This window comes from Lichenostomus cassidix, chromosome 3 (genome assembly GCF_008360975.1).
Source record: "Lichenostomus cassidix isolate B80296 chromosome 3, HeHo_3.0, whole genome shotgun sequence".
Classification (NCBI taxonomy): Eukaryota; Metazoa; Chordata; class Aves; order Passeriformes; family Meliphagidae; genus Lichenostomus; species Lichenostomus cassidix.
This window is the reverse complement of record NC_139483.1, coordinates 63,235,533-63,256,992: the sequence shown is the minus strand read 5'-3', so window position 1 is coordinate 63,256,992 and position 21,460 is coordinate 63,235,533. Positions and strand designations below refer to the sequence as shown.

The window sequence follows — 21,460 nt, the reverse complement described above, 5'->3', positions numbered from 1 at the left end:
GATAGCCCTTTTCAATCAACTCACGGCAGCAGGTAAAGCTATACCTACAGAGCACTCTGTAATCAGACTCAACAAGAGGAGCACATTATGTACACTGTTTTTGATAGCCCCACACACTGAGCAACAACATGAGGATGCAATTCACAAGTTCAGAAGCCAGGCAGTCAAGTGGTTTAAACTTCAGGCCTCAGGGCCAGGACACAACAATATGTGATCCTCCAAGTGATTTTAGCAATCAGAAGCGAACCAAGAAGGAGCTCACCCATGACAAGGGGTCAAGTGGGCAATCAGGCCATGTTGCTCCCTCTGCTCTAGCAGCTGAGCATTCCCCAGACTGCATCTCACCAATGAAATACAACCTCAGGGGAACAAAAGGGGATTTGACAGGCACATATGTGAGGCTGACAGAAAGAGATACTTGGGGGTAACTCCATTCCATTCAGCAGAGCAAGCTCTTTGACTGGATGCAGGGACACATGCCACCCTGACATGGTTAGTACAAAATTCCATTTTTTTCTCATACAGTTATCTTGGATGTGCAGCAGAAAATGGAAATGTGGGCTATTTTCCTCACCACAACAAATTATAATGGAGCAAAGGAATTTAATAAGTGTACCCCACTTTCTGAGGAAGAAAAAAGAGCAGATATCCCTCATAAATATATATCAAAATAAAATAAAAGATAGGTGGGAAAAGGAGGAAACATTACTCAAAAATATGCAATTTAGATTTTGGAGAACAGGTGAAGCTGTTATTCCTGCTAAGACTAGGAGAAGATGGAGGGGCAGAAAAAAAATTAGTATCAATGGCAGATAAAACCTGCATTAGATACAACATACAGACCCTATATACTGAAAGCTATTTCCAGCATTTTCATAGCAAAATTACTTAAAAAAACCAAGCAAATAATTTAAACACTGAAAAAAATCACAAGTTCACTTTATAAAGGTTTTTAAAAGAATCATGACCTGGCTAAGGCATGACAGACAGATGTAATTCTGCACCACCGAAATCAGGAAGAACTCACTGAGGGTTGTGTCAAGCATCGGAATGGGCTGCTCAGGGAGGTGGTGGAGTCTCCATCCCCGGAGGTGTTCAAGAAACAACTCGACATGGCACTTAGTGCTATAGTGTAGTTGATATGGTGGTGTTTGGTCAAAGGTTTGACTTGATCTCGGAGGTCTTTCCCCACATTAATGATTCTATTACTCTTATGAAACATGATACCTTCAGAATGCCTTCAGCTGAGGCAAAAATTCAGGTGAAAAGCAAGCAGATGTGATGTCAAACAAGAAATACAGATTAAATGGAAGAGCTATTTCAAGGTAATACCACGTGCCTATGACAGAGGGGTTGGGTATTCAGTTGAGTAACACTAGACATTATCTCTAGTCAGTGGCCAAGATGCCTGTTAAAGAATGCTGCAGATGGACAGGCTACTGGCCAGATTCAATTTAGCTAATTTTCAGGAGTAGAACACCTTAGAATTATCTGTACAAGCTTGAACTGAAATAGTTTTTCCAGGATGAAAAAGCAGACTTGACGACCTTGACATGAAGACAAGAAGCAGCTGGATAGAAGTGTAACTCTTTACTATAAACCAAATTAGGGGAGACATCACCATTAGTGCTTTGTACGACCTGCCATTTAATCCCCCACTTGGCTACTACATGACATCTGTTTCTGAGAGAAATGCTCAGCTGCTGTACACTGGCATTGCTGTCTCTAATGGAGTTACATAAGGTTACAGGGTTCACCAATCCAGTTCTGTACATTTATGTTGCCCCGTTCACAGAGTGATTTCTAAGCAATATATTTATTACCCACATGAGTGAGATATTTAGTTTTGTTAGCTGCACACAAGTTTGCTTTCTGCGCCAAATTCAGTTTTGTTAACTGTACACTAGTTTACTTTCTGTGCCGAAGCGTAAAACCAACTTGCAGAATAAGTCAAAACAGAGTTTAATGTAAGTTTCAATCTCATTATGACATCAAAAATATTTTCATGATGACAGCTTTCAATACAACACAAGAATATGTTGAAGAAATACTGCTATGAAAGATGAAAAAATTGTTTAGAATCAGCTTCAGAAGTTAGCCAGAACGGGAACTAATTCTAGCAGAAAACAGTTTAAATGATTTGTAATGGCTCTTTGAAAATCAACCCTTGTTTTTCAACCAGGACCATACTTGTAAATCTAGCTAGGTGGTACTAAACCTCAAACCTGCTTTACTGGTAAGGAGAGCTCCACTGTGCAAATGTTATCAAAATACAACAGTTATTTAGAATGCTTCTAAGACTACTTCAGCACTATGATTTAAAAATTGTTTGGTCCATCCCAAGTCATCATCATCATTGTTTCAGAACTACATCACAGAGAAAATACAGATGTTGTGTTTCTATCTGCTTTAATTATCTGCTAGCCATAGAAAGTTGATCCTTTCCTTTTCCACTATCTGTATTTCATATCATCAAATTACATCCTAATGGTCAGTCAAGCTACAGTTAATGAAGCCACAATTTTTTCCCAGACAATCTCATTCAGAAATTTCTTTCACTGTATGTTTTTAAAAGGAAAAAAATACTTTCTAGTTTGCTACTTTTTCCTTTTCTTAACAAAAAGCAAAGTCATATTACTCCTTGAAAAAGCATCCACAGAAGAAAAACAGCCTTTTGATGCAAAATATGAGAGATGGCACTGAAGAAGTGGGTTGTCTTCAGTAGGATCAAATGCCTTAAAGGATGACATTCACTGACATTGAAACAATTCGAGCCTAAACAGATGAACAGAAGTTGAAATTTTCTGCAAAATATATTTCAGTAACAAATCCATCACAAGTAGAGAGTCTCAGTTTAGAGTGAAAAAAATCAATCATATAAAAGGAGTAAGATTAGGCAGTTGATTCCATTTATGGTCTGAAATCAAAGCTTCAGTTTTTCCATTTTGTTCTAAAAGCAGTTCTTTTTTTGAAAAGGCCACTATAAGTAATGTCTAACCCAGTCATAAGCAATTATATTGACATAAATTATAATTTAAGTCTCCCTTTTTTGCTAGACTTGGCTAAATTATTCTTCATACAATCAGATCTGTACTTTCACCTACTTTATTTTAATCAGAAACATTTAAATCATTTAGTTATCTGTATGACATAGAAAAATAAGTCATAACACTCAAAATAATCCAAATTCTAAAAGTACTGTCCCCTTTCCTTCTAAATCTATTTCCTTGCTTTATCATTCAAGCTGACTTTCATATAGCTCAAGACTAAAAACTTATTCTTAAATCTTAATCTATTCCACCTTCAAATCTAACCCTCTATTAACTTTTACCATCTGAAGTGTCATGTTTTTAAACATTAATTTTTCACTAGATGTTTATGATGAAAACCTGTCTGGTCATTGACTGGTTTAAGATTTTTCCATACAAGGTTTAGCAAGAAACACACAGCTTTTTAATAACTAAGGGTATGCAAGCTAAATCGTCCTACTTTTTAGGAAAACATAATTATTATACAAGTATTCACTAATATAAGGAAATAACTTTAAATATTTACAACAAAAGAGATTTGTTTTTTCTTCTATTTGGCAAGGAGGGGGAAGAGGAAAGCAGGGGTGATAGAGAACCACAACTGCAGAAATGTAAAGTAAAATGAAGCATCTCCATTTTGAAATCTTCTCTAGAGGATATCCAAGCAGTATTTCTGAGTGCCATCACCTGAAAATGTCACAAGCACTTCTGGGTAATTGTAAATGAAGTTGACACTAAAGAAAGATGATCTCTTTTCCTCTTAGTTTGCTTGTAAACCTGAAAGCAAGGCATAGTCAGCATTATTATTACTCATACACGCTACTCATTCTTACTGATGAGTCCTCAAGTGTTAGCTGATGAAAGCATTAGCAAAAGGTTTTTTGTATTCAGTTTTCCCAAAAACCAGCAGTAATGTATGACAAGCCAGAGAAAAGGCCTTTCCAGTCTCTTCTTCCCCATTAGAACAAAGTTCATTTTTGCATTCTCTCTTCCTGCAGTCTTTTCCTCTCAATGCCTGATCTATTTTAAGTTTTATTTCCTTGAGAATTTCTGCAGACTCTATGGAATTCCAGTATCTAGTGGCTATTCACAGCAGAAGAGACAAAGCAGATAAGAATATACCACTCAGCCCCTATGGAGCAAAGAAGGAATCTTCACCAGTGTGCTGAAGATTCACACACTGTTTTGAAAAGGATACTGGAAAACAAATCCATTTCATGCTCATAATTGATTTTTTACTTTCCAGCCTTGTTTAAGGAAGGAATTGCATGGAGACTTCCAAGCAAGTACACAGCTACGCGGGAAAAAATTATTAGTGAAAAGCATACACTGCAAGACTCCCAACACAGTATTTTCATCTACAGCATTTTTCCATTTTCTAAAAGGCGTTAACTACAAGTCAACCTCTGGAAGTTTTAATGCTAATTGCTAAGTTTCCAGAATATATAAAGGAAATTGCAACCAGAATAATGGAATTTTTAGTAATTGCTGAAGAACTTGAGCTACTCTCCCTGAAATATCATAGTATCTTGAAGTAATTTCCATTCCTCAGGAAAAAAAAAATCCAGATTTTAACCAAAAAAATAAAACTCGTGTTCACACTAAACCCTGATCAGTAAGTCAACTCTTTTTTTTTTTTTTTAATTCAGGTTACAGAAGCAAAATGATAAAGTAAGCAGAAGGTGGCACAGTCACCAGTTTAGAGTCCAAGTTTATTTTCAAAGCCAAGACCAAGATAAATCTGGGACAAGTTAGTAGTGGCCTACTGGGATACTTTCCAATAACCTACAGGTACCTATCATGCAATAGAAAAAAATTGCTACATCTAGTATTTACACATCTAGCTACTTCTCAGTATTTGCACAATACTGGCTATTAGTTTAGACATTTGACACTCACAACTTACAGGTTCAACACATTAGCTATTATACAAATACCATGTATAACGAATCACAGAAGGGCAGAGACTGGAAGACCCATCAGGAGGTAACTTAGTCTAACCTAGATCCTATGCAAAGTGGGGTCAGCTAGAACACATTATGCTGAGCCTCACTCAAGTGGTTTTTTAATATCTCCAAGGAAGAAGACTTCTCAAACTCTCTGGGCAATCTGCACCAGAATTTGACCATCCTCACAGTAACAAAAAAAAAAAAACAAAAAAAAAACCAATGTTTTCTTATGTTTTTGTTTGTGCCTATTGCCTTATGTTTTCATGAGACACCACTAAGAATATGCCTGCTCAGTCCTCCTCTTTACTCCCCACCATCTGGTGTACACACACATTCGTAAGATCCCCCTGAGCCTTCCCTTCTCCAGGCTAAACAGTCACAGCTCTCAGCCTCTCCTAGTATGACAGATGGTCCAGTCCCCTCATCATCTTAGCAGCCTTTTGCTGGATTTGCTCCAGTATGTCCATGACTCTCTCATACGGGGAGCCTTAGAACCAGACCCAGCACTCCAGGTGTGTTTCACCTCAGCTCAGAGTAGAGGGGAAGGATCACCTCCCTTGAACTGCTGTGACACTCGTTCCAGCACAGTCCGGTGCGCCATTGACCTTCTTTGCCAAAGGCACATTGCTGGCCCACGTTCAGCTCGTGGTCTGTCAGGACCCCGGGGCCTTTAGTGCTAAGCTCTTTCCAGCCAGTCGATTCTAACCATGTCCTTGCTGCACTGCCCCAGATCGGCCCTCGCATGAGGTTCCTGTTGGTGCATTCCTCCAGCCTGTCCAGCTCTGAACGGCAGCACACCCATCTGTTTTATCAACCACTTTTGTCCCACTTTTGTATTTGCTACAAATTTGCTGAGTGTGCATTCTGTCTCATCATCCAGGTCGTAACACAGATGCTAAACAGATTGGCCTCCAGGGCACACTGTTAGTGACCAGCCTTCAACTGGACTTCACGCAGCTGATCACAACACGAAGTCCAGAGGTTCAGTCAGCTTTTAGTCTGCTTTAATGTCTACTTGTCTAGCACACACTTGGAGAAAACTCACAGGCACATGGCAAAGAACAGTGAAGATGTAACCAATTTTAAATTTCCTTAAAAACAGTCCTATAAAAAAAGACTAAATACTTTTTTTCTCATAGCGTCTAGTCTACATACCTAAAGTTTGTGCAGTTCCTTCCACCACAAGTTTTCTAAACCATTCAATAAAAAGTGGAAAAAAGAATTGTGTAAACCTAAGCAGAAAAATTGTAGTATCCCCATTAGAGACCTACAAGAAAATTGATGCTCTGGTAAAAGCATACAATTATTCTGCTTTGTCCTAAAGCATCTCTTTTTTCCATTCATGCCATTAAATACAGTAAGTAGAATCCTGAACACTCAGTCCAACAGCTGTACTTTCTTATTACTGCTATCCAGTTGAATCCAAACTTCATCAGTGACATAATCTTCTGGACAGTTACCCTAGTGAATATTCTTAAAACCTGTCTCATGCAACTGCAACAAAGGCTTCTATTACTGCTTCTGTTTGGCAGCTGGAATACAAAGAGCTTATTTTAAGAGTATTTATATTGTAAATTATTTACCAGATTTGCCTCTTTTACAATACTTACTTTATTCCACATAAAATGGGAGACATTAACTCCTATTCTTGAACCTATTCACCATACAGAATTCTGTAGGAAAGACTGCTCAAAATTTTTCACTTCCAACAAAAATTCCCCACACCTGATGGGTCAGTCAAATGGTAGCTTCATCGAGACCTCACATTTTGGCTGTGATTAGCCATCCTAAGAAGAAAATCTGTGACAGGTAATATGATGATTAAAGGAAAACCACAAAGTCTTCTTTCTTCAGCTTCTATTACCTCCTTTTATTAATTCAACAGATGAGAAAACAGTGGCAATCTTAAATCAAGGAATACATATAAATCAAACAAGTAGACTTGTGAAAAAAAGAAAAAAAAATTCACTGAGCACTTGTGTGCAACTGCACATTAAATGATTAGCTTAAGGCCTCCGGTGGGTACAGGTCTGTATCACGCACCTGTCAGTTTATATATATTTAGTTTCTCATAAAAACATGCTTAGTTCTGACTACTACTGCAAAAACCTTACATTTTTTACACAAAAAGGGAAACAAAAAATAAGCTAAATTGGTGGCATATTGCAAAAGACACAATTAGTTAAGAGAAAAATTTAAGAATGATCTATGCAACTCATATACAACGAACACACTGAGAAATTATTCCAAGGCACATTTTAAGACTAATCTACATACAAGGCAGCTTTCAATATATCAGCTGTAACTCAATACAATTATAACTCACGTCTTAAATTGTTAAGAGACAGTATGGAACAATTTGATTTTCAGACTAAAACATTAAACAGTCAACAGCAAATTTGTTTCAGTTTTCCAATACTTTTTCAAAGTTGAACTTCAAATGCAGCTAGCAAATACCATTTATGCTTTGGTTTGTTGGTGGGTTTTTAACATCACTTTTACACACTAAGCACAAGTATCTTGAGCAACTGATCCACCACAGCTCCCATTACACTGTCATAAAAGTTTCTAATAAAGATGAAAGGTTTGGGATATTTAGCTCTGTTCCGTTTCCAGCAGATCCTCTTCCGAATTTTAATCTATACTTCAGAAGAATTTCCAATGCTTTCTGCCTATAGTTTAAGGGTTAAAGAGACTGCACACAATACAGCTTCCAAAACAAAATCTCTTCCATGAAAGTGTAAGGTTCATTTAAAATGAACAAGCTTGATGCATGACAACAGAGCTTTGTACATTTCAGAAATGTCTCATTTTACAGATAAAAAGTTAAACAATTTCCATAGTTTTCATTAAGTTCTCAGTATACCTCCTATATTTTGGGCAATTTTCAATCACAGAATCAGACATAAAATAAACTAGAACTCAGAGTATCCAAGTAATTAATTTATCCAAGTATCATAATAAACTTAGGTAGTCATTCTTCATTCAACTGGAAACAACTATTTCCTCCTATTACAGACACTCTTGGGATGTGCTTGCAACCACAAATCAACACCCTTGTGCTGGAAGAGGTGTGGTGGTACCAACACCCAATCAAAACTCCTTTTCAGTCTTTTTTTTTGCAACCTCGATCAACCAGCTTATGCCAGAAACAAACGTTACAAATCTGTAGCACAGTAGCTTCAGGCAATTTCCCAAGACAGTTAAACCTTGAGAAACATACTGAAGAAAAAAAAATGAGAAATGAAAAAGATTTAGTGACAGATGTACAAATTCTCCAATCTGCTTCTCTGTTAGAAAGAATTCCATTTACTCTCTAATCACCTATGCAGACCATAGCTGACACATCTGCTATATGATTAGACCTTAAATTGCTGCAAGGAAAACAGGATAGACCAAGGGACTATTCTCAAGTTGTGTTTTAGTCTCAGAGCTGCATTTCCCTTCAGATTTATTTCTTGAATATTTGAATAACTGATTTTAGCCTTTCAGGTATATAGATCCCTACAGATCCTCATTCTACAAAATTATTCCACACACAAACAAATAAACTTTCTTGCAGCACAGTTAAGTTCAGAACTTCCCAAAACAAGAAGTAGTAATACCTAAGTGGAGGAAATGGGTGAAAATGGTAGTCATGATACAAACCTGTATCACTGGTTTTGATTAATCACCAAAGTAAGGGGTTTTAAAGTAGCATGTTGTTTCAAGATGCAATTTCCTCTTATTCTCAGGACTTTGAACCTAATATACTTTGGGCAACATCCAGAAACAAAACACATACCTTTAGTGAATTTTATGACAAAATAATTGCATTTCCAACTTTTTAAGATCCTTACAAGCTAAAAATGTAGTTATTTCAGAACAGAATAAAACCAAACAGAAATCCTGTAGGAATTAATCCATTTTTTGTTGTATACTCCCTAAATCAGATTTAGAAAATCAAACATAAACCACTCTTTCAGAGTCCTGACAAAATTAAGAAAATGCTGCTGCTCATTCAAATATTCTCAAACATTTTTTAATTTGCTAACTGACAGAACACTGAAAAATACCAGTGCCTGTTTTAATTTTCACTCCTTTGTCGGGTTTCTTTTTTTTTGGGGGGGGGGAGGGGTGTTTGTTTTTTTTTTTTAATTCTGCCAGGCTTTTGGGAAGACACTACAAAATGGAATGGCAAACAATTTCAGAGAAACAATTCACTGCACTTACCTCCACAGTGTTCAGCAGAATCAATGCTATAGCTCACCACACCAACTACATAAAACATTTGGGAAACTGTAGTTATATAAGCTGGGCCTCTAACAAGATCTTGCCAGTAGGGAAATGCACTGGTTTGCATAAACCAAGTCAGAGTTGGTTGCTATTGACACCAGTGCCAGTGAGTGCCCCACACTCAGCACCATGGAGAGCAGTGGCTGCTGCCCCTGCAGGCAAGGGGCAACACGGGGCAAGAGGACAATTCAACACAGACCCAACACAGCCCACAAGGCTCCTCTTCCCAATGCGAGAGCCTCACAAGTCTCCCAAGACAAGCACATACAGCCTCACACTTCACTAAATATACACAGACCATGCTCCATGATAAACTTAGCTCTTGTAGGTAAGTTTAAGAATACTCTCAATTCTTTGACAAAGCCACTGGGTTTTTATGCTTCCCAGACCAGACAGTTTTCTTCATTTCTTTCTGAAGTTTTAACAAATTCTCCTTTTCCTTGTAAGAATTCCTTTTCTATACATGAGAACAGACGAGGCTCAAGATTAGTATTGAATCTAGAGTTAAATATAGCTTGTGAGTCAGGACTTTATTAATTTAAGGGACCAACCTTATCAAAATTTCATACAGGCCCATACAGAAGCTAGAGTTTATGATCAGCGTGTAATTTTTTTTTAATATCCTAGAGTGAGAAGACATGTTACTTCTGTCTACAATTTCACCAAACTAACAGTTTTTTGAAAGCAGGAAATTTAAATTCCCTCAGGACCATGGAGCATAGACCTGTAAGAAAAAAACCCCCAAAAACAAAACAAAAAACCAGCCAAACAAACAAACAAACAAAAAAAAAACAACCCACAGAAACAAAAAAATAGACAAACAAAACAACCACAAAAACATTTCAAAATTTCCATTAGAGGAAAACACGCTATTACACAAACAGCTTTGTCAAAAAAAAACAAAACCAAAAAACCCTACAAACAACATTCCCTCCCCCAACGATCTGGTATTAGAAATCTATCTTATTCTACAGTATCAACTCACAGCTATGGAAAAGAACACAAACCAACAAAAGCTAAACTTGCTTCAGGCTCTTCACTTGTTCAGAAGGTACCTCCTAAAGCAGTGTCTGCCCAAAGTGATAAGAATTACGATCTCATACATTAGATATTTGGAGGCAAGACAGAATATACCTAATCCACCAAATCGCAATATATACCTTTTCAATTTACGGTGTGCACCATTCACAAGGTGTGAAGCAGAGCGTGGAAATAAAGGAAGAGAAGACGAGAATCATAGGAATAGAAAGAATGGCCATAGAACACTCCCATGTCAGAATATGTAAACTGAGCTTTGTGTCAAAGTCCAGTCCCAGCATAAAGCAAATGGACATATGATTTTAAAAGAAAAAAAAAAAAAAAAAAAAAACCAAAAAAACCAGAAGTAGGGTAGGCAAAAGGACTGGCTGAATTTTTTGGCATAGGGATTTAATGGAACTGTAAGTTAACACTATAATGACAGACACAACATGGAAAGTTAGTAAACAACCCAGCCAAAATAATGGATCAGAAATTTCAAATAAATTTCTACCATTCTATGGCACAACACAAAAAGTATTTTTTTTATAAATGAACTATATTGACAGGTTAATGTCGAGAAGAAAGGCATACATGGATTTTCAAGGTGTTTCACTTTTTTTTTAGAAATAAACATATAATTGATTACTTATTACAACCAGCTACAATGAACTATATTTCAAGTGTGAAACCTACACTTACAATTACACAAAGCAGTTAAATAAAAAAAAATTAGGTCCTTTTCCCTAACCCTTATTAAAGAAATAATTTCCCATTATTTTCATTTGTCAAATTTTAAAATGACAAAGACAGTCATATAAGATTACTCAAATACATTTTAGTACAACCTATCCAAACACATCAGCATCCATACTGCAAAATACTAGATTTGAGAAGGCAGTGTCAGACACCCTTTACTAAAAGTTATAGCTTTCAGTCACGTTGTGAGCAAAAACACTGTACAAATAAAAATCTTTGGATTATAACACACCTGTTTTCTAATTCACACACATTACAATTCAGGTTTCTAGAAATTAAATTTTAGGAAACTGGCTGAAAAGACTACTTTAATCTCATAAAAATTAAAATAGAAAACTACTACTTCTTATATTCACCTCACACTACTTCTTGTAGCTAAAAGGTTGTCTCTCATTTAATGGCAGCATCTTGAAGAAGGACTTCATGAACTTTTTAACATTAGCTATTTTTAAAAGCTGTCATTTTGATCCTAGTCAAGTGACAACCTCAGCAAAAGGTTGTTCTTCCTCCTTCTACCCTTCTAGATTCAGTTAGAAGAGCCTGGCTGAGGAAGCAGGACCAGGTAATACACATTAAGTAGGACAAGATGGTGAATAGCTTCAGACTGTTTTTGTTTCTTCTGGTTATTTTTGGAACGCAATGCCTTTGGTTACTGGTATGACATCAGTCATTAGAAGAATACATAGAAGCCTGGCTTACTACTGCCAAACTTGTATCAGCCAAGAGACATACACATCTGATTTCATAATGTTTTGTTGAGATTTGCTGTGTTTATTTAGCAGCGAGCCTGCAAACAGTAAGAAAAAGTTAGTGACTATTTTATGGTAATGCCCTCCTCCTCAACAGAGTTCAAAGGAGAATGAAGCTTCAATGGAGAATTGGAAGGGTGGAAAACAGTAGTAAAGTGACAAAATTACTATTAAAGCCAAAACGTGAGTGCATAGAATGAAATATTGAAATAATTTCACTGCTTAGAAGCTATTCAGGGCTAGAAGCTGCTTGTACCAATAAAATGACTTGACTTGTGTAACACTTCTACGCATGTATTAGATGCAGTACACCTCTAATTATACTTCTAGACATTAAAAAATAAAGTATTTATGAGCAAGAGATTGCATGACAATACAAAAATATCCAAACATCCAAACAATCCTGTTGCCAAATACAATTTTACTGTGTTTGAAGAAAGTACAAAACCACAATGTTTAATATTCAATTGCAATCTGACTTCTTCTAAAGAAGTGCTACATCTGTCACTTTGTAACAAATTCTTTGCACGTTCATGGTATTTCAGGCACCAACAGCAACAAAAACCAACCCCAAAAAACCCACCAAAAACCCAAAACCCTGACTGTTTTCTGCTAATACATTTTTATAAGACTTGTCAAATCAAAACTCCTCAAAGCATTGGGTACTTCAGAGTGCTGCACCCATACTAATTTATGAGTGTATGAAGTAATTAATCTATAAATACCTTTTACAGTTACAGAGTTCAACTACCGATTTCCTTTTTCAAATATACATGAAAGGCTCTCCAATTTACAACTTTTACATCTGAAGGAAAGCATTTCAGTATTGCGTCCTTAACTCTGAACTGGCACTTTACAGATTTCATCCTAAAAGAAAATTGCAAAAGCCTTCTTTCATAATGCAGTACTTAGCTGAAAACAGTAACAACAACAAAAATCAAAATCAATATAAATTCAAAATATTTCCTGATTTTTTTCATAAGGTTTTTATCACCCTAAATAAAAAGCAGCTAAAGGCTGGCAGATTCTAAACTTCATGGGTGTTGCAATATGTTCTGAATGTTCTTTCTTCTTTAGTTTTTACATTCTGACATGTTGTTAACACTGAACCTTGTAATAAAATCCATGTCTTTCAAGTTTTTCTTTAAATATTCCTAATGTGTTGATGTATAAGATTTAACAGCTGAAGTACATACCAGAGCAGTAACGTCTCACAGTTTTCCAGCCCCTTGTAACTCTATATTATTTAATTATAGCAGGGAATAAGGATAAGCAAGAGGATACATATAGAATCTTAAGAGTCATTTAGGTTGGAAAAGATCCTTAAGTTCATCAAGTCCAACTGTAAACATAACAACTGCAAGTCCACCACTAAACTATGTCCCCAGCTGCCATGCCATGAGCTTTATCCTCTCCCTCAATTTATTCATGTGTCTCTTCATTTTGATTATTCTTTAGGATGTAGGTAAAATGAGAAGGAAAAAAAAAAACAAAACCCAAAACCAAAATAATCTCAGAGAAGCTAATATAGGCTCTTGTTCCAAAACACGAGTTTTGGACTAGTAACATATGTGAATGTGTGATCAGACAGTTTTTCAACAACATCACACTTTCAATTATACACACACACACAGAAAATATCTTTAGAACATGAAGCTATCAGTGGCCTCAGAAGAACTCTGAGTTACCAATCAACCATTAAAACTATGTGGGCTGAGAGCAAAGGAATTTAATTTGATTATATTTTTTATATTAAAAATATTTCATTTTTGTCCTCCCTCTTTCTTCTTGATGTCTTGTGATAAAAGACTGTAAAGCCATTGACCTAATTCACACATCACAACACTGAGCTCTAAAATATACCCATATTAGGTCAACATAGAACCCCTGCAGTCTCACCCTACAGGTTTGCAATGATAATGAATGGAACAACCATTTGAGAGATATATGGTCCTCATTAATTAAACCACCAAATTCTCTATTTTTTGTCCTAGAAAACGTGGAAGGTAAGCAAGACCTCTTCAGCTCTAACTTAGAAGCCACAGCTGCTTTAAAGCAATTCATAGTGCATCAACTAGGAAGTATTCAGATAAAGACAGTAACAGATGATTTTACTGAAGCTCTGAAGAAGAGCCTGAAAGCTCTACTTACTTCTTCTGAACTATACCAGATGGTATTAAGACATGACATTTTTACCCAGTTCCCTCTTTGTCCTTATACCACCATGGGTACAGAAAACTTCTGTGAATATCCCTTGCTAAGACCATAATTACTGCAGAATAAGGACACAGTTGGAACACCACATGGAAAGAGTCTGACAGGGAAGATAGAGAGACTACACTAGCATGATTAAAAAAAGAAAAATCTTGAGTCAGTCAGACACAATATTTCCGGAGCAAGTTTCTCAATTTCTACCTAAGAAGTCTCTCCCTTCTTAGAAGACTTACTTCAGCTATCTTTGGAATAATTAACACAAAACAAAATTAACTATCTCCAGAGAAATGCAAATGAACTGAATATCTAATATTACATTTTCATATCTTTTAGTCCTTGCTACTATTTTTAATGTAGTAACATAATATTTATTCAAACATTAGCAGTCAGAGTAATACGAAAAATACTGACATTAAAATATGTACTTAAATCTCACCCGCCTCAAAATTTCAGTTCTTTTCATGCAATCCTAGAACTGTTACAAATACTGGCCTACTGCCAATGTTAACACACATTGGAGAGATGACATAAGGCTGCTTAAAAAGCTAAATCCCAAGTTTTTACAAAACTGTTAATGGCATCAACTACAACATGATGACAGCTAACATCAAAACAGTTCTACAGGGATTTTTAGATTCTCGTGTGTTTTAAGGGCTCTTTTTTTAAAGTTTTCTCATAATCTTATGCACAATGAACCTTCTGCAAGAGGTTTAGCTGCAAGAGTTTGTTTCCTGAGGCAGAGTACTTCCAAATAAAAACTGACAAAATTTCACTGGAAACATTTTGTTAAGAATCATTAATATATGTTAAACTTTACAACTCTTACTACCATAGAACTGTATTCTGTGATAGCTGAGGGAGACCTTTAACCATCCAGAAAAAGAGGACATACAATAAAAAACATAAGCATCTAAATTAAAGATGATCAAATTTGCTCTTTAGTCTTTGAAATAAATTTACTAGCTACATCCCCTAGATACTCACTGGGTTAACAATAACATTAATGTCTATTGTCTAAGTATTTCTTTGTCACACAAGAAGACAGAAAGAAAATCAAAGGTTTTTTTTTACAGCAGTTTCTCAAATATAGACAAGAAGCTGTTGGAAGAGTTGAGAACTGAAGTCAGGTCTCAGGAGTCTTGGATTCTAGCTTCTTGTTTACTCAAGTATGATGTGCCTCGGTTAACTTTGTTACCTTAGTCTCTGAACTGAGTTTTCTGGAACCTTTCCAGAACTGAACCATCAAACTCTAAGCATGCACCAAGGAAAAACAATTGTGTTTTATACAATTTTTGCTTTTATTAAATAGACAAAAATGATAACTGTAGGGTATCTGTAGGCACTTACAGACTCTTCTTCCAGAATCATCCAATAGTTTGGGTTAGAATGGACCATAAAGGTCAGCCAATTCCAATCCCTTGCCATAGGCAGAGACCCCTTTCACTAGACCAATCTGTTCAAAATCCCATCCAGCCTGGCCTTGAATACTTCCAGGAATGGGGCATCCACAGCTTCTTTGGGCAACCTGTGCCAGTGCCTCATCACCCTCTCAGTAAAGAATTTCTTCCTAATATCTAATCTAAATCTATCCACTTTCAGTTTAAAGCCAATCCCCCTTGTCTTGTCACTACATGACCTTGTCAAAAGTCCCTCTCTAGCTCTCCTGCAGGCTCCCTTCAGGTACTGGAAAGCTGCTCTAAGGTCTCCCTGGAGCCTTCTCTTCTCCAGTCTGAACAACCCCAGCTTTCCTGGACTTGCACCAGCAGGTCCATGTCTTTTGGGTGCTGGGAATCCCAGAGCTGGACACAGCACCCAGGTGGGATCTCAGGAGAGTAAAGTGGAGGGGAAGAATCAATTCCCTTGACCTGCTGGTTCCAGTTCCCTTGATGCAGCCCTGGATACTGGGTTGGTTTTCTGAGCTGCAAGAATACATTGCCAGGTTATATTTTCTCATCAATCAACACTACCAGGTGTTTCTTTCTCATCAGAGCTGCTCTAGTTAATGTGCAATTTCTGTAATAAATATCATACAACCAAACCAATACTGAACATTCTTATTTCATAACCCCAGCAGGAATCATGCAGCTATTCTGTAGAAGTCAAAGACTTATGCTGATGTCACAAAACTTGTACAACAGACTTTATAGACACACTTAGGATATTGATTTCTCAATCACAAATGTTCAAGCTTTAAACTACATCACAAAGAAAGAAAGAAGAAACAAAACAAAGAAAACGAAACACCCCAACAAAACCAAAATGAGAAGCAAGCCAACTGAACTCTTCTGGGAATTGTTAAAATTAATGCCATTCTCTCCTATTGATGTAACCACAGCAGCACCTTGCTTTTTTTTCTATTCCAGTTGTCTTATGCAAACTAATTAAATATATATGCATATTTTCATCTGCAGCAGGCATAATTCAACACTGCATTTGCACTCCTGCATGCAGTAGTACAAACACATATATGCAATCTCATAATCGCAGTTTATTTCTTGTTGGCTTTAATCTTTGTGTCAGATGCGACTTTATCCCAAACTGGTACACAGATCTTCCGAAAGGCCTGAAAATAAGGAGCTTATACTGAAGAGGAAGACCTAAAATTGCTTCAGTGACAATTTACCGCAGTCTTCGAACATGACATAAAGTATCATCCTGTTTTTTTTAAACTTGCATTTCTAACCACTTGTTTTACCGTCCCCTGTGAATTAAGCATATTAAAGTTAAATCAAGTAAGTCTTTCTCTCCCACCCAAAAGTAAAAATATAGTTAAGCACTTCAGAAGTGTTTTACTTAGTGAAACAGATTCATACCTTATTTTGCCTCACTCTGAATTACTGATTAAATCTGGTTATTAAACAAATTTCACCTTTTACTTTGTGTTCCTGTATTGTTTTGACTAAAACATCAGATTCTCTTTAAGTAATGCAAAAACATAACAGAGGAATCCTAATTCTGGAATTTTACATTTAATTCATGAGTGACCCCCATCTTCTGTGGGGAAAGCATTTTCTTCTGCTCCTACTCACAGCTCATGAATCGAGTACAAATTGTACAAGGATAGGCAAAAATAAACTATGGAGTCACATTTCTTTTGTCAGAAAACAGAAGCTGTCTGGATAACTTAACTGTGTGTATTCCTTTTACAATGAGTATCTGGATTTCCTTTTACCACACTATATTGGTATATTAATTTTGACCTGGTAAAGTGCCTTCTGCTCTAAATTCACAGGGAAATTTAATGTATCTTCAGACACTCTTAGAGAAGAGTTGGGAAAAAATTTAAATAAATGGGGAAAACAGTTGAAAGGCATGGGAGAAGTATCTTATACATAAGACGTTAAACAAATTAAGAGCACAATTAAGAAGTGGTACTCCTAACAATAAATTCATAGATCACTGAGGAGGAATTTTATGCACATATGCTGGTAAGCATTTGACAAAGCTAGAAAAGCAGAATTTGGTCAAAAGACTTTAACAGAAATATCCTAAAATCTTTTTTGCAACAACTTACTTCAAGGAATCTTCTGCAAAGTGAAGTTAATTCTTCTCTGACAGTTACGTCTCACTTAGGGAAATTAAGTTTATTATGTTTATATTTTTCCCCTATAGCTTGAGTCCTTTCTCAAGGATTAATTTCTGCAGCCAGCTATCAAATCAGGCTTCAGATTCTAGAGCAGATTAGAAAGTTTAGATTATACTTCATCCAGAAGTTTCTATAATTCTTTTAAGCCTCCCTTCCTGAAAGATCAAGTAATAAACAGAAATGTAGGACCTGAGCTCTCTTGCTACAAAACTGTCAAAATGTGCACCTCTACCTTAATGAAATTCACCTTATACAATACCCTTAATCTCAATTTTTAAAGTCTTCATTTTATTGCAATATTCCTCTTGCAATAGATGCAAGAGGAGTATTTTTATATACACCTTGGTTTAGATTTTAAAATACTACTATTAACTCCAGACCTTCACTCAATAGAAAGATCAGCTGATTTCCCAAGTCTTCTCCCTAAAATTTGAAAACAGAACACAACACACAAACTAAAACACTGCCAGAATCTGCAAGTCACTGAGAAACATACAAGACTCCAATCCCGCAAAAGTCTAATTCATTTGTAAATTCCTTTTACAAGCAAATAGTTTGCAATTATTTTAAATACACAGCAGAAAACAACTCATAGGTTTCATTTACACCAATCTGAAGTCTTTGTCAGGACAGACTTGCAAACAATATAGAGTTTTGGATGAACTCTACTATGGATCATAAAAAAAAAATTAAAAGTATTTACTTTCACTCTCTTTACATTTTCCAACACAGAACTTCAAAACATTTCAGCACCATGCATTTAAATCCATAATTAACTCACATCCACCTCAAGATATCTGATGCATAATAAGTGAGAGTGCACAGGGCACATGTCCAGTGATGTGGAACTCATGGGTAATACACAAATGACTTCACATCAGAAGTGGAACACTGTTTCTGAAATAAACTACAAACTGCTGGGTGATTTCCTAAAGAAAGTATGGGAAATGTATCAAATGCACACACACAAATATAAATTGTTCTTTAGAAGTACTACTTCATATATGCACCTAGGCCTTCAGGTAAGCCTGGAACACACTTAGGGTCTCCAGGAGCTTTTTGCACCTTTTAGGGAGCACAAAGCTGTAGTAACATCTTTAATGTTTTAATTCATTGGTATGCACATGCAGCAAAACCAAGGAGATTCTTCAGCTTATTTTAGTTCAACTTTTCTCTTTGTGCAATTAGAGTTCCACTGATGTTAACATGAAATGAAACTGGACTTTGAATTCAAGGACAAAATATCACTCAACAGTTTTGGATGATGGAAAGTCATCAGCTTTTCAACACATTAAGGTGCACGGTGTGCCACGATAAATACTATTTTTAACTGGTCAAATGGTGCATCAACTGTACATAAATATGAACTGTCTCCACTGTAAGACTGCCAGCAGTCTTCATTCTCTTCAGTCTTAGTTCCAACGAAATGTCACCTTCATCCATTTTAGCATACATGTTAAGAATACTGGCAGTTCCCACAGTGCTTTAAAACTACCTTTAAATGTTTTAGCTATTAAATCCTTGACAAAAATTACTTCTCCTGCTTTCTCTTTAATAAAGATAATCTGCCTCTCATTTCCTAAATAATGCCATTTGCCTACAGCTTGAGCATCACACAAGAGAGATTATAGCACCAAAGCGTTGTTTCAAGTTATTCTAAGTAAATCACAGCTACAATCACATCTGAAACACTGGGCCTACCTGCCTTAGCAATAGGCTTTAAAACACCCCCTAGCTTGACTCCAGACTCTAACAAAGATCCAGTATATTCTCTAGGCTGGGGATGACATAATGAAAACTGTTCAGTCAGCAATACCAGACCAGAAATTTTCTCACACTTCACCCTCATCATCTAAGGCATTTAAGCTATTACCAGACACCTTAAATAACAGCACTTCAGCAAACGGAAGGCAAGCATCACTCGAATTTCTCCATTTAAAAAGACTCAGAGAAGGGCTTGTAACAGAGCCAGAAGAGAAGCTACAATTTCCACAGAACAACCAACCGGTAGCAGCCCAGCAGCCAGGGATCCGCTCCCGCACACCGGGATCGCTGGCTGTGCCGGGCGGGATCCGGACACAACTAGCGGGCCGGTACTGCGGCAGCCCCGCGAGCGGCTCCCCTCCAGCCCCGCGGCTCCCGCAGCCCGGAGCTCTCCCCGCGGGACCACGGCGCGCTCCTGCCCGCGGCGACCGGGGGATGCTGCCGGGCACCGCGGCTGCTCCAGGCTCGGCCTCCGGGGTACAAATCCCACCCGGATTTGCGGTCAGCCCCGAACAGTCTGCCCCTCTCCAGGCCCATCGCTGCCCGCCTGATGACAAGGAGCGAAGGGAAACAGAGCGGAGGAGGAAGACACCCGAGGCGGCTGAGGATCCGGAGCGCCTCCCTCACCTTTGTCAGCTGGGCGATCTTCTTGCTCATTTTGAAGTGCAAGTCCGGGCTGTGCTCGGCGCCCAGCCCCGCCTGTGCCGAGCCCGAGCCGAGTTTTCCCGCGCCGGCCGCGGAGCCGCCGCCGTAGCTGTGCTGCGGCTGCTGCCAGCCCATGCCCGGGGTCGCCATCTTCACCGCCCGGCTCCCGCCGCCACTCGGGCTCCGCCGCCGCCCGCCCTACCGGGGACCGAGCCCGGCGCCGCGGCCGCGATCCGCTGCCCGAAGCGGCTCCTCCCGCCCCGGGCGCTTCCTTCGGCCGCCGCCCCCGCCGGGCTGCGGCGTCAAAGCTCTGGGGGACGCTGCGAGGAAGGGCGCCAGCCTTTCCCCTCCTGGCCGCGCTGCCCGCCCGTCCTGCCCGGCGCCGGGCGGGGGAGGCCGGCCGGGTGGGCCGCGGGCGCGGCGCTGGCACTGCGCGCTTGCCGGGGCGGCCGCCGCGCTGTTTACGCCGCGCGGCCCCGCGTCACTCGCCGGCCCCGCCCGCGCGCTCCCCGCCCGTCGGCCGCGCGCACCGCCCAGCGAGGGGGACGCGCGCCGGGCTCCCCCTTCCCGCCCCCCGTCCCTGGAGCCGGGAGCTGGGAGATGGGGGCCGGGAGCCGGGAACCGGGAACCGGGAGGCGGCCCTCGAGCGGGAGGGGGCGGAGAGAGCCCCTTGGCCGCGGGGGCCTGGGCGCGCCGTGCGGGAGGGTCGGATTTCAGCCAGCGCTGCCCGCCGTGGCGGGGCTCGGGCCGTGTATGGCAAGCGCCCAGGGCTTTTCCCCGGGGGAAGCCCTGAGCGTGTGGCGGGGGACGGCCAGGGCAGGGCTCTACGGTGCGGGGTGGATGGAGCGGGTGGGATGCTGCTGGCCCCGGGTTTGCACCGGTGTGAGGGCAGGACGGGCTGTCCTCTCGCAGCAGGAGGTGTCATGGGCAAGGAGCGCCTCGAAATTGGAGTGGGCAGCACGGGACTGCGCGGTTAGCTCGGGTTTAGAGGGAAGGTAGGGGTTGGCCTCTTCTCCTAAGTAATTAGCGACAGGATGAAAGGACATAGTCTTAAGCTGGGCCAGGGGAGGTTTAGGATGGACAGTAGGAGGAATTTCTTCACAAAAGGAGTGATTAGGTACTGGATTGGGCTGCCCAGGAAGGTGGAGGAGTCACCGTCCCTGGAGGTGTTTAAGAATACACTGGATGTGGCACTCAGTGCCATGGTCTGGTTGACCAGGTGCTGTTCGCTCACAGGTTGGACTCAATGATCTCAAAGGTCTTTTCCAACTAAATTGATTCTGTGATGAAGCGCTCACAGGTGCTGGGGTGAGCTGGTCTGTGAGCAGGGAGGCATCCAACTGAGCTGCCCATCTCTCCTGTGCCACAGACCTTGCCTCTGCAGCACACAGCCACCGGCCTGAGGGACTGATGGGCATGGAACAAAGGGATTCACAGCTGGATTCACCACGTCCTTTAGGCTGGGATTGACTG

At 39.3% G+C, this 21,460-nt stretch overlaps 1 protein-coding gene across 5 annotated transcripts in view; it reads right to left on the bottom strand.

Annotated features, from left to right (window-relative positions):
• The window catches only part of FAM184A (family with sequence similarity 184 member A), a 73,748-nt gene extending 53,328 nt beyond the window's left edge, over positions 1 to 20,420 (bottom strand). For 3 of the 5 annotated variants that reach the window (XM_085056088.1, XM_085056091.1, XM_085056089.1), the window contains exon 1: positions 19,970 to 20,418. In XM_085056088.1, the coding sequence (XP_084912214.1) occupies positions 19,970 to 20,137 (168 nt within the window). In that variant the 5' untranslated portion in view covers positions 20,138 to 20,418. Of the gene's footprint in view, positions 1 to 19,969 lie in introns of all 5 variants that reach the window. The other 2 variants (XM_085056092.1, XM_085056090.1) reach the window with 2 other exon arrangements.
• Positions 20,421 to 21,460: the final 1,040 nt, after the last annotated feature.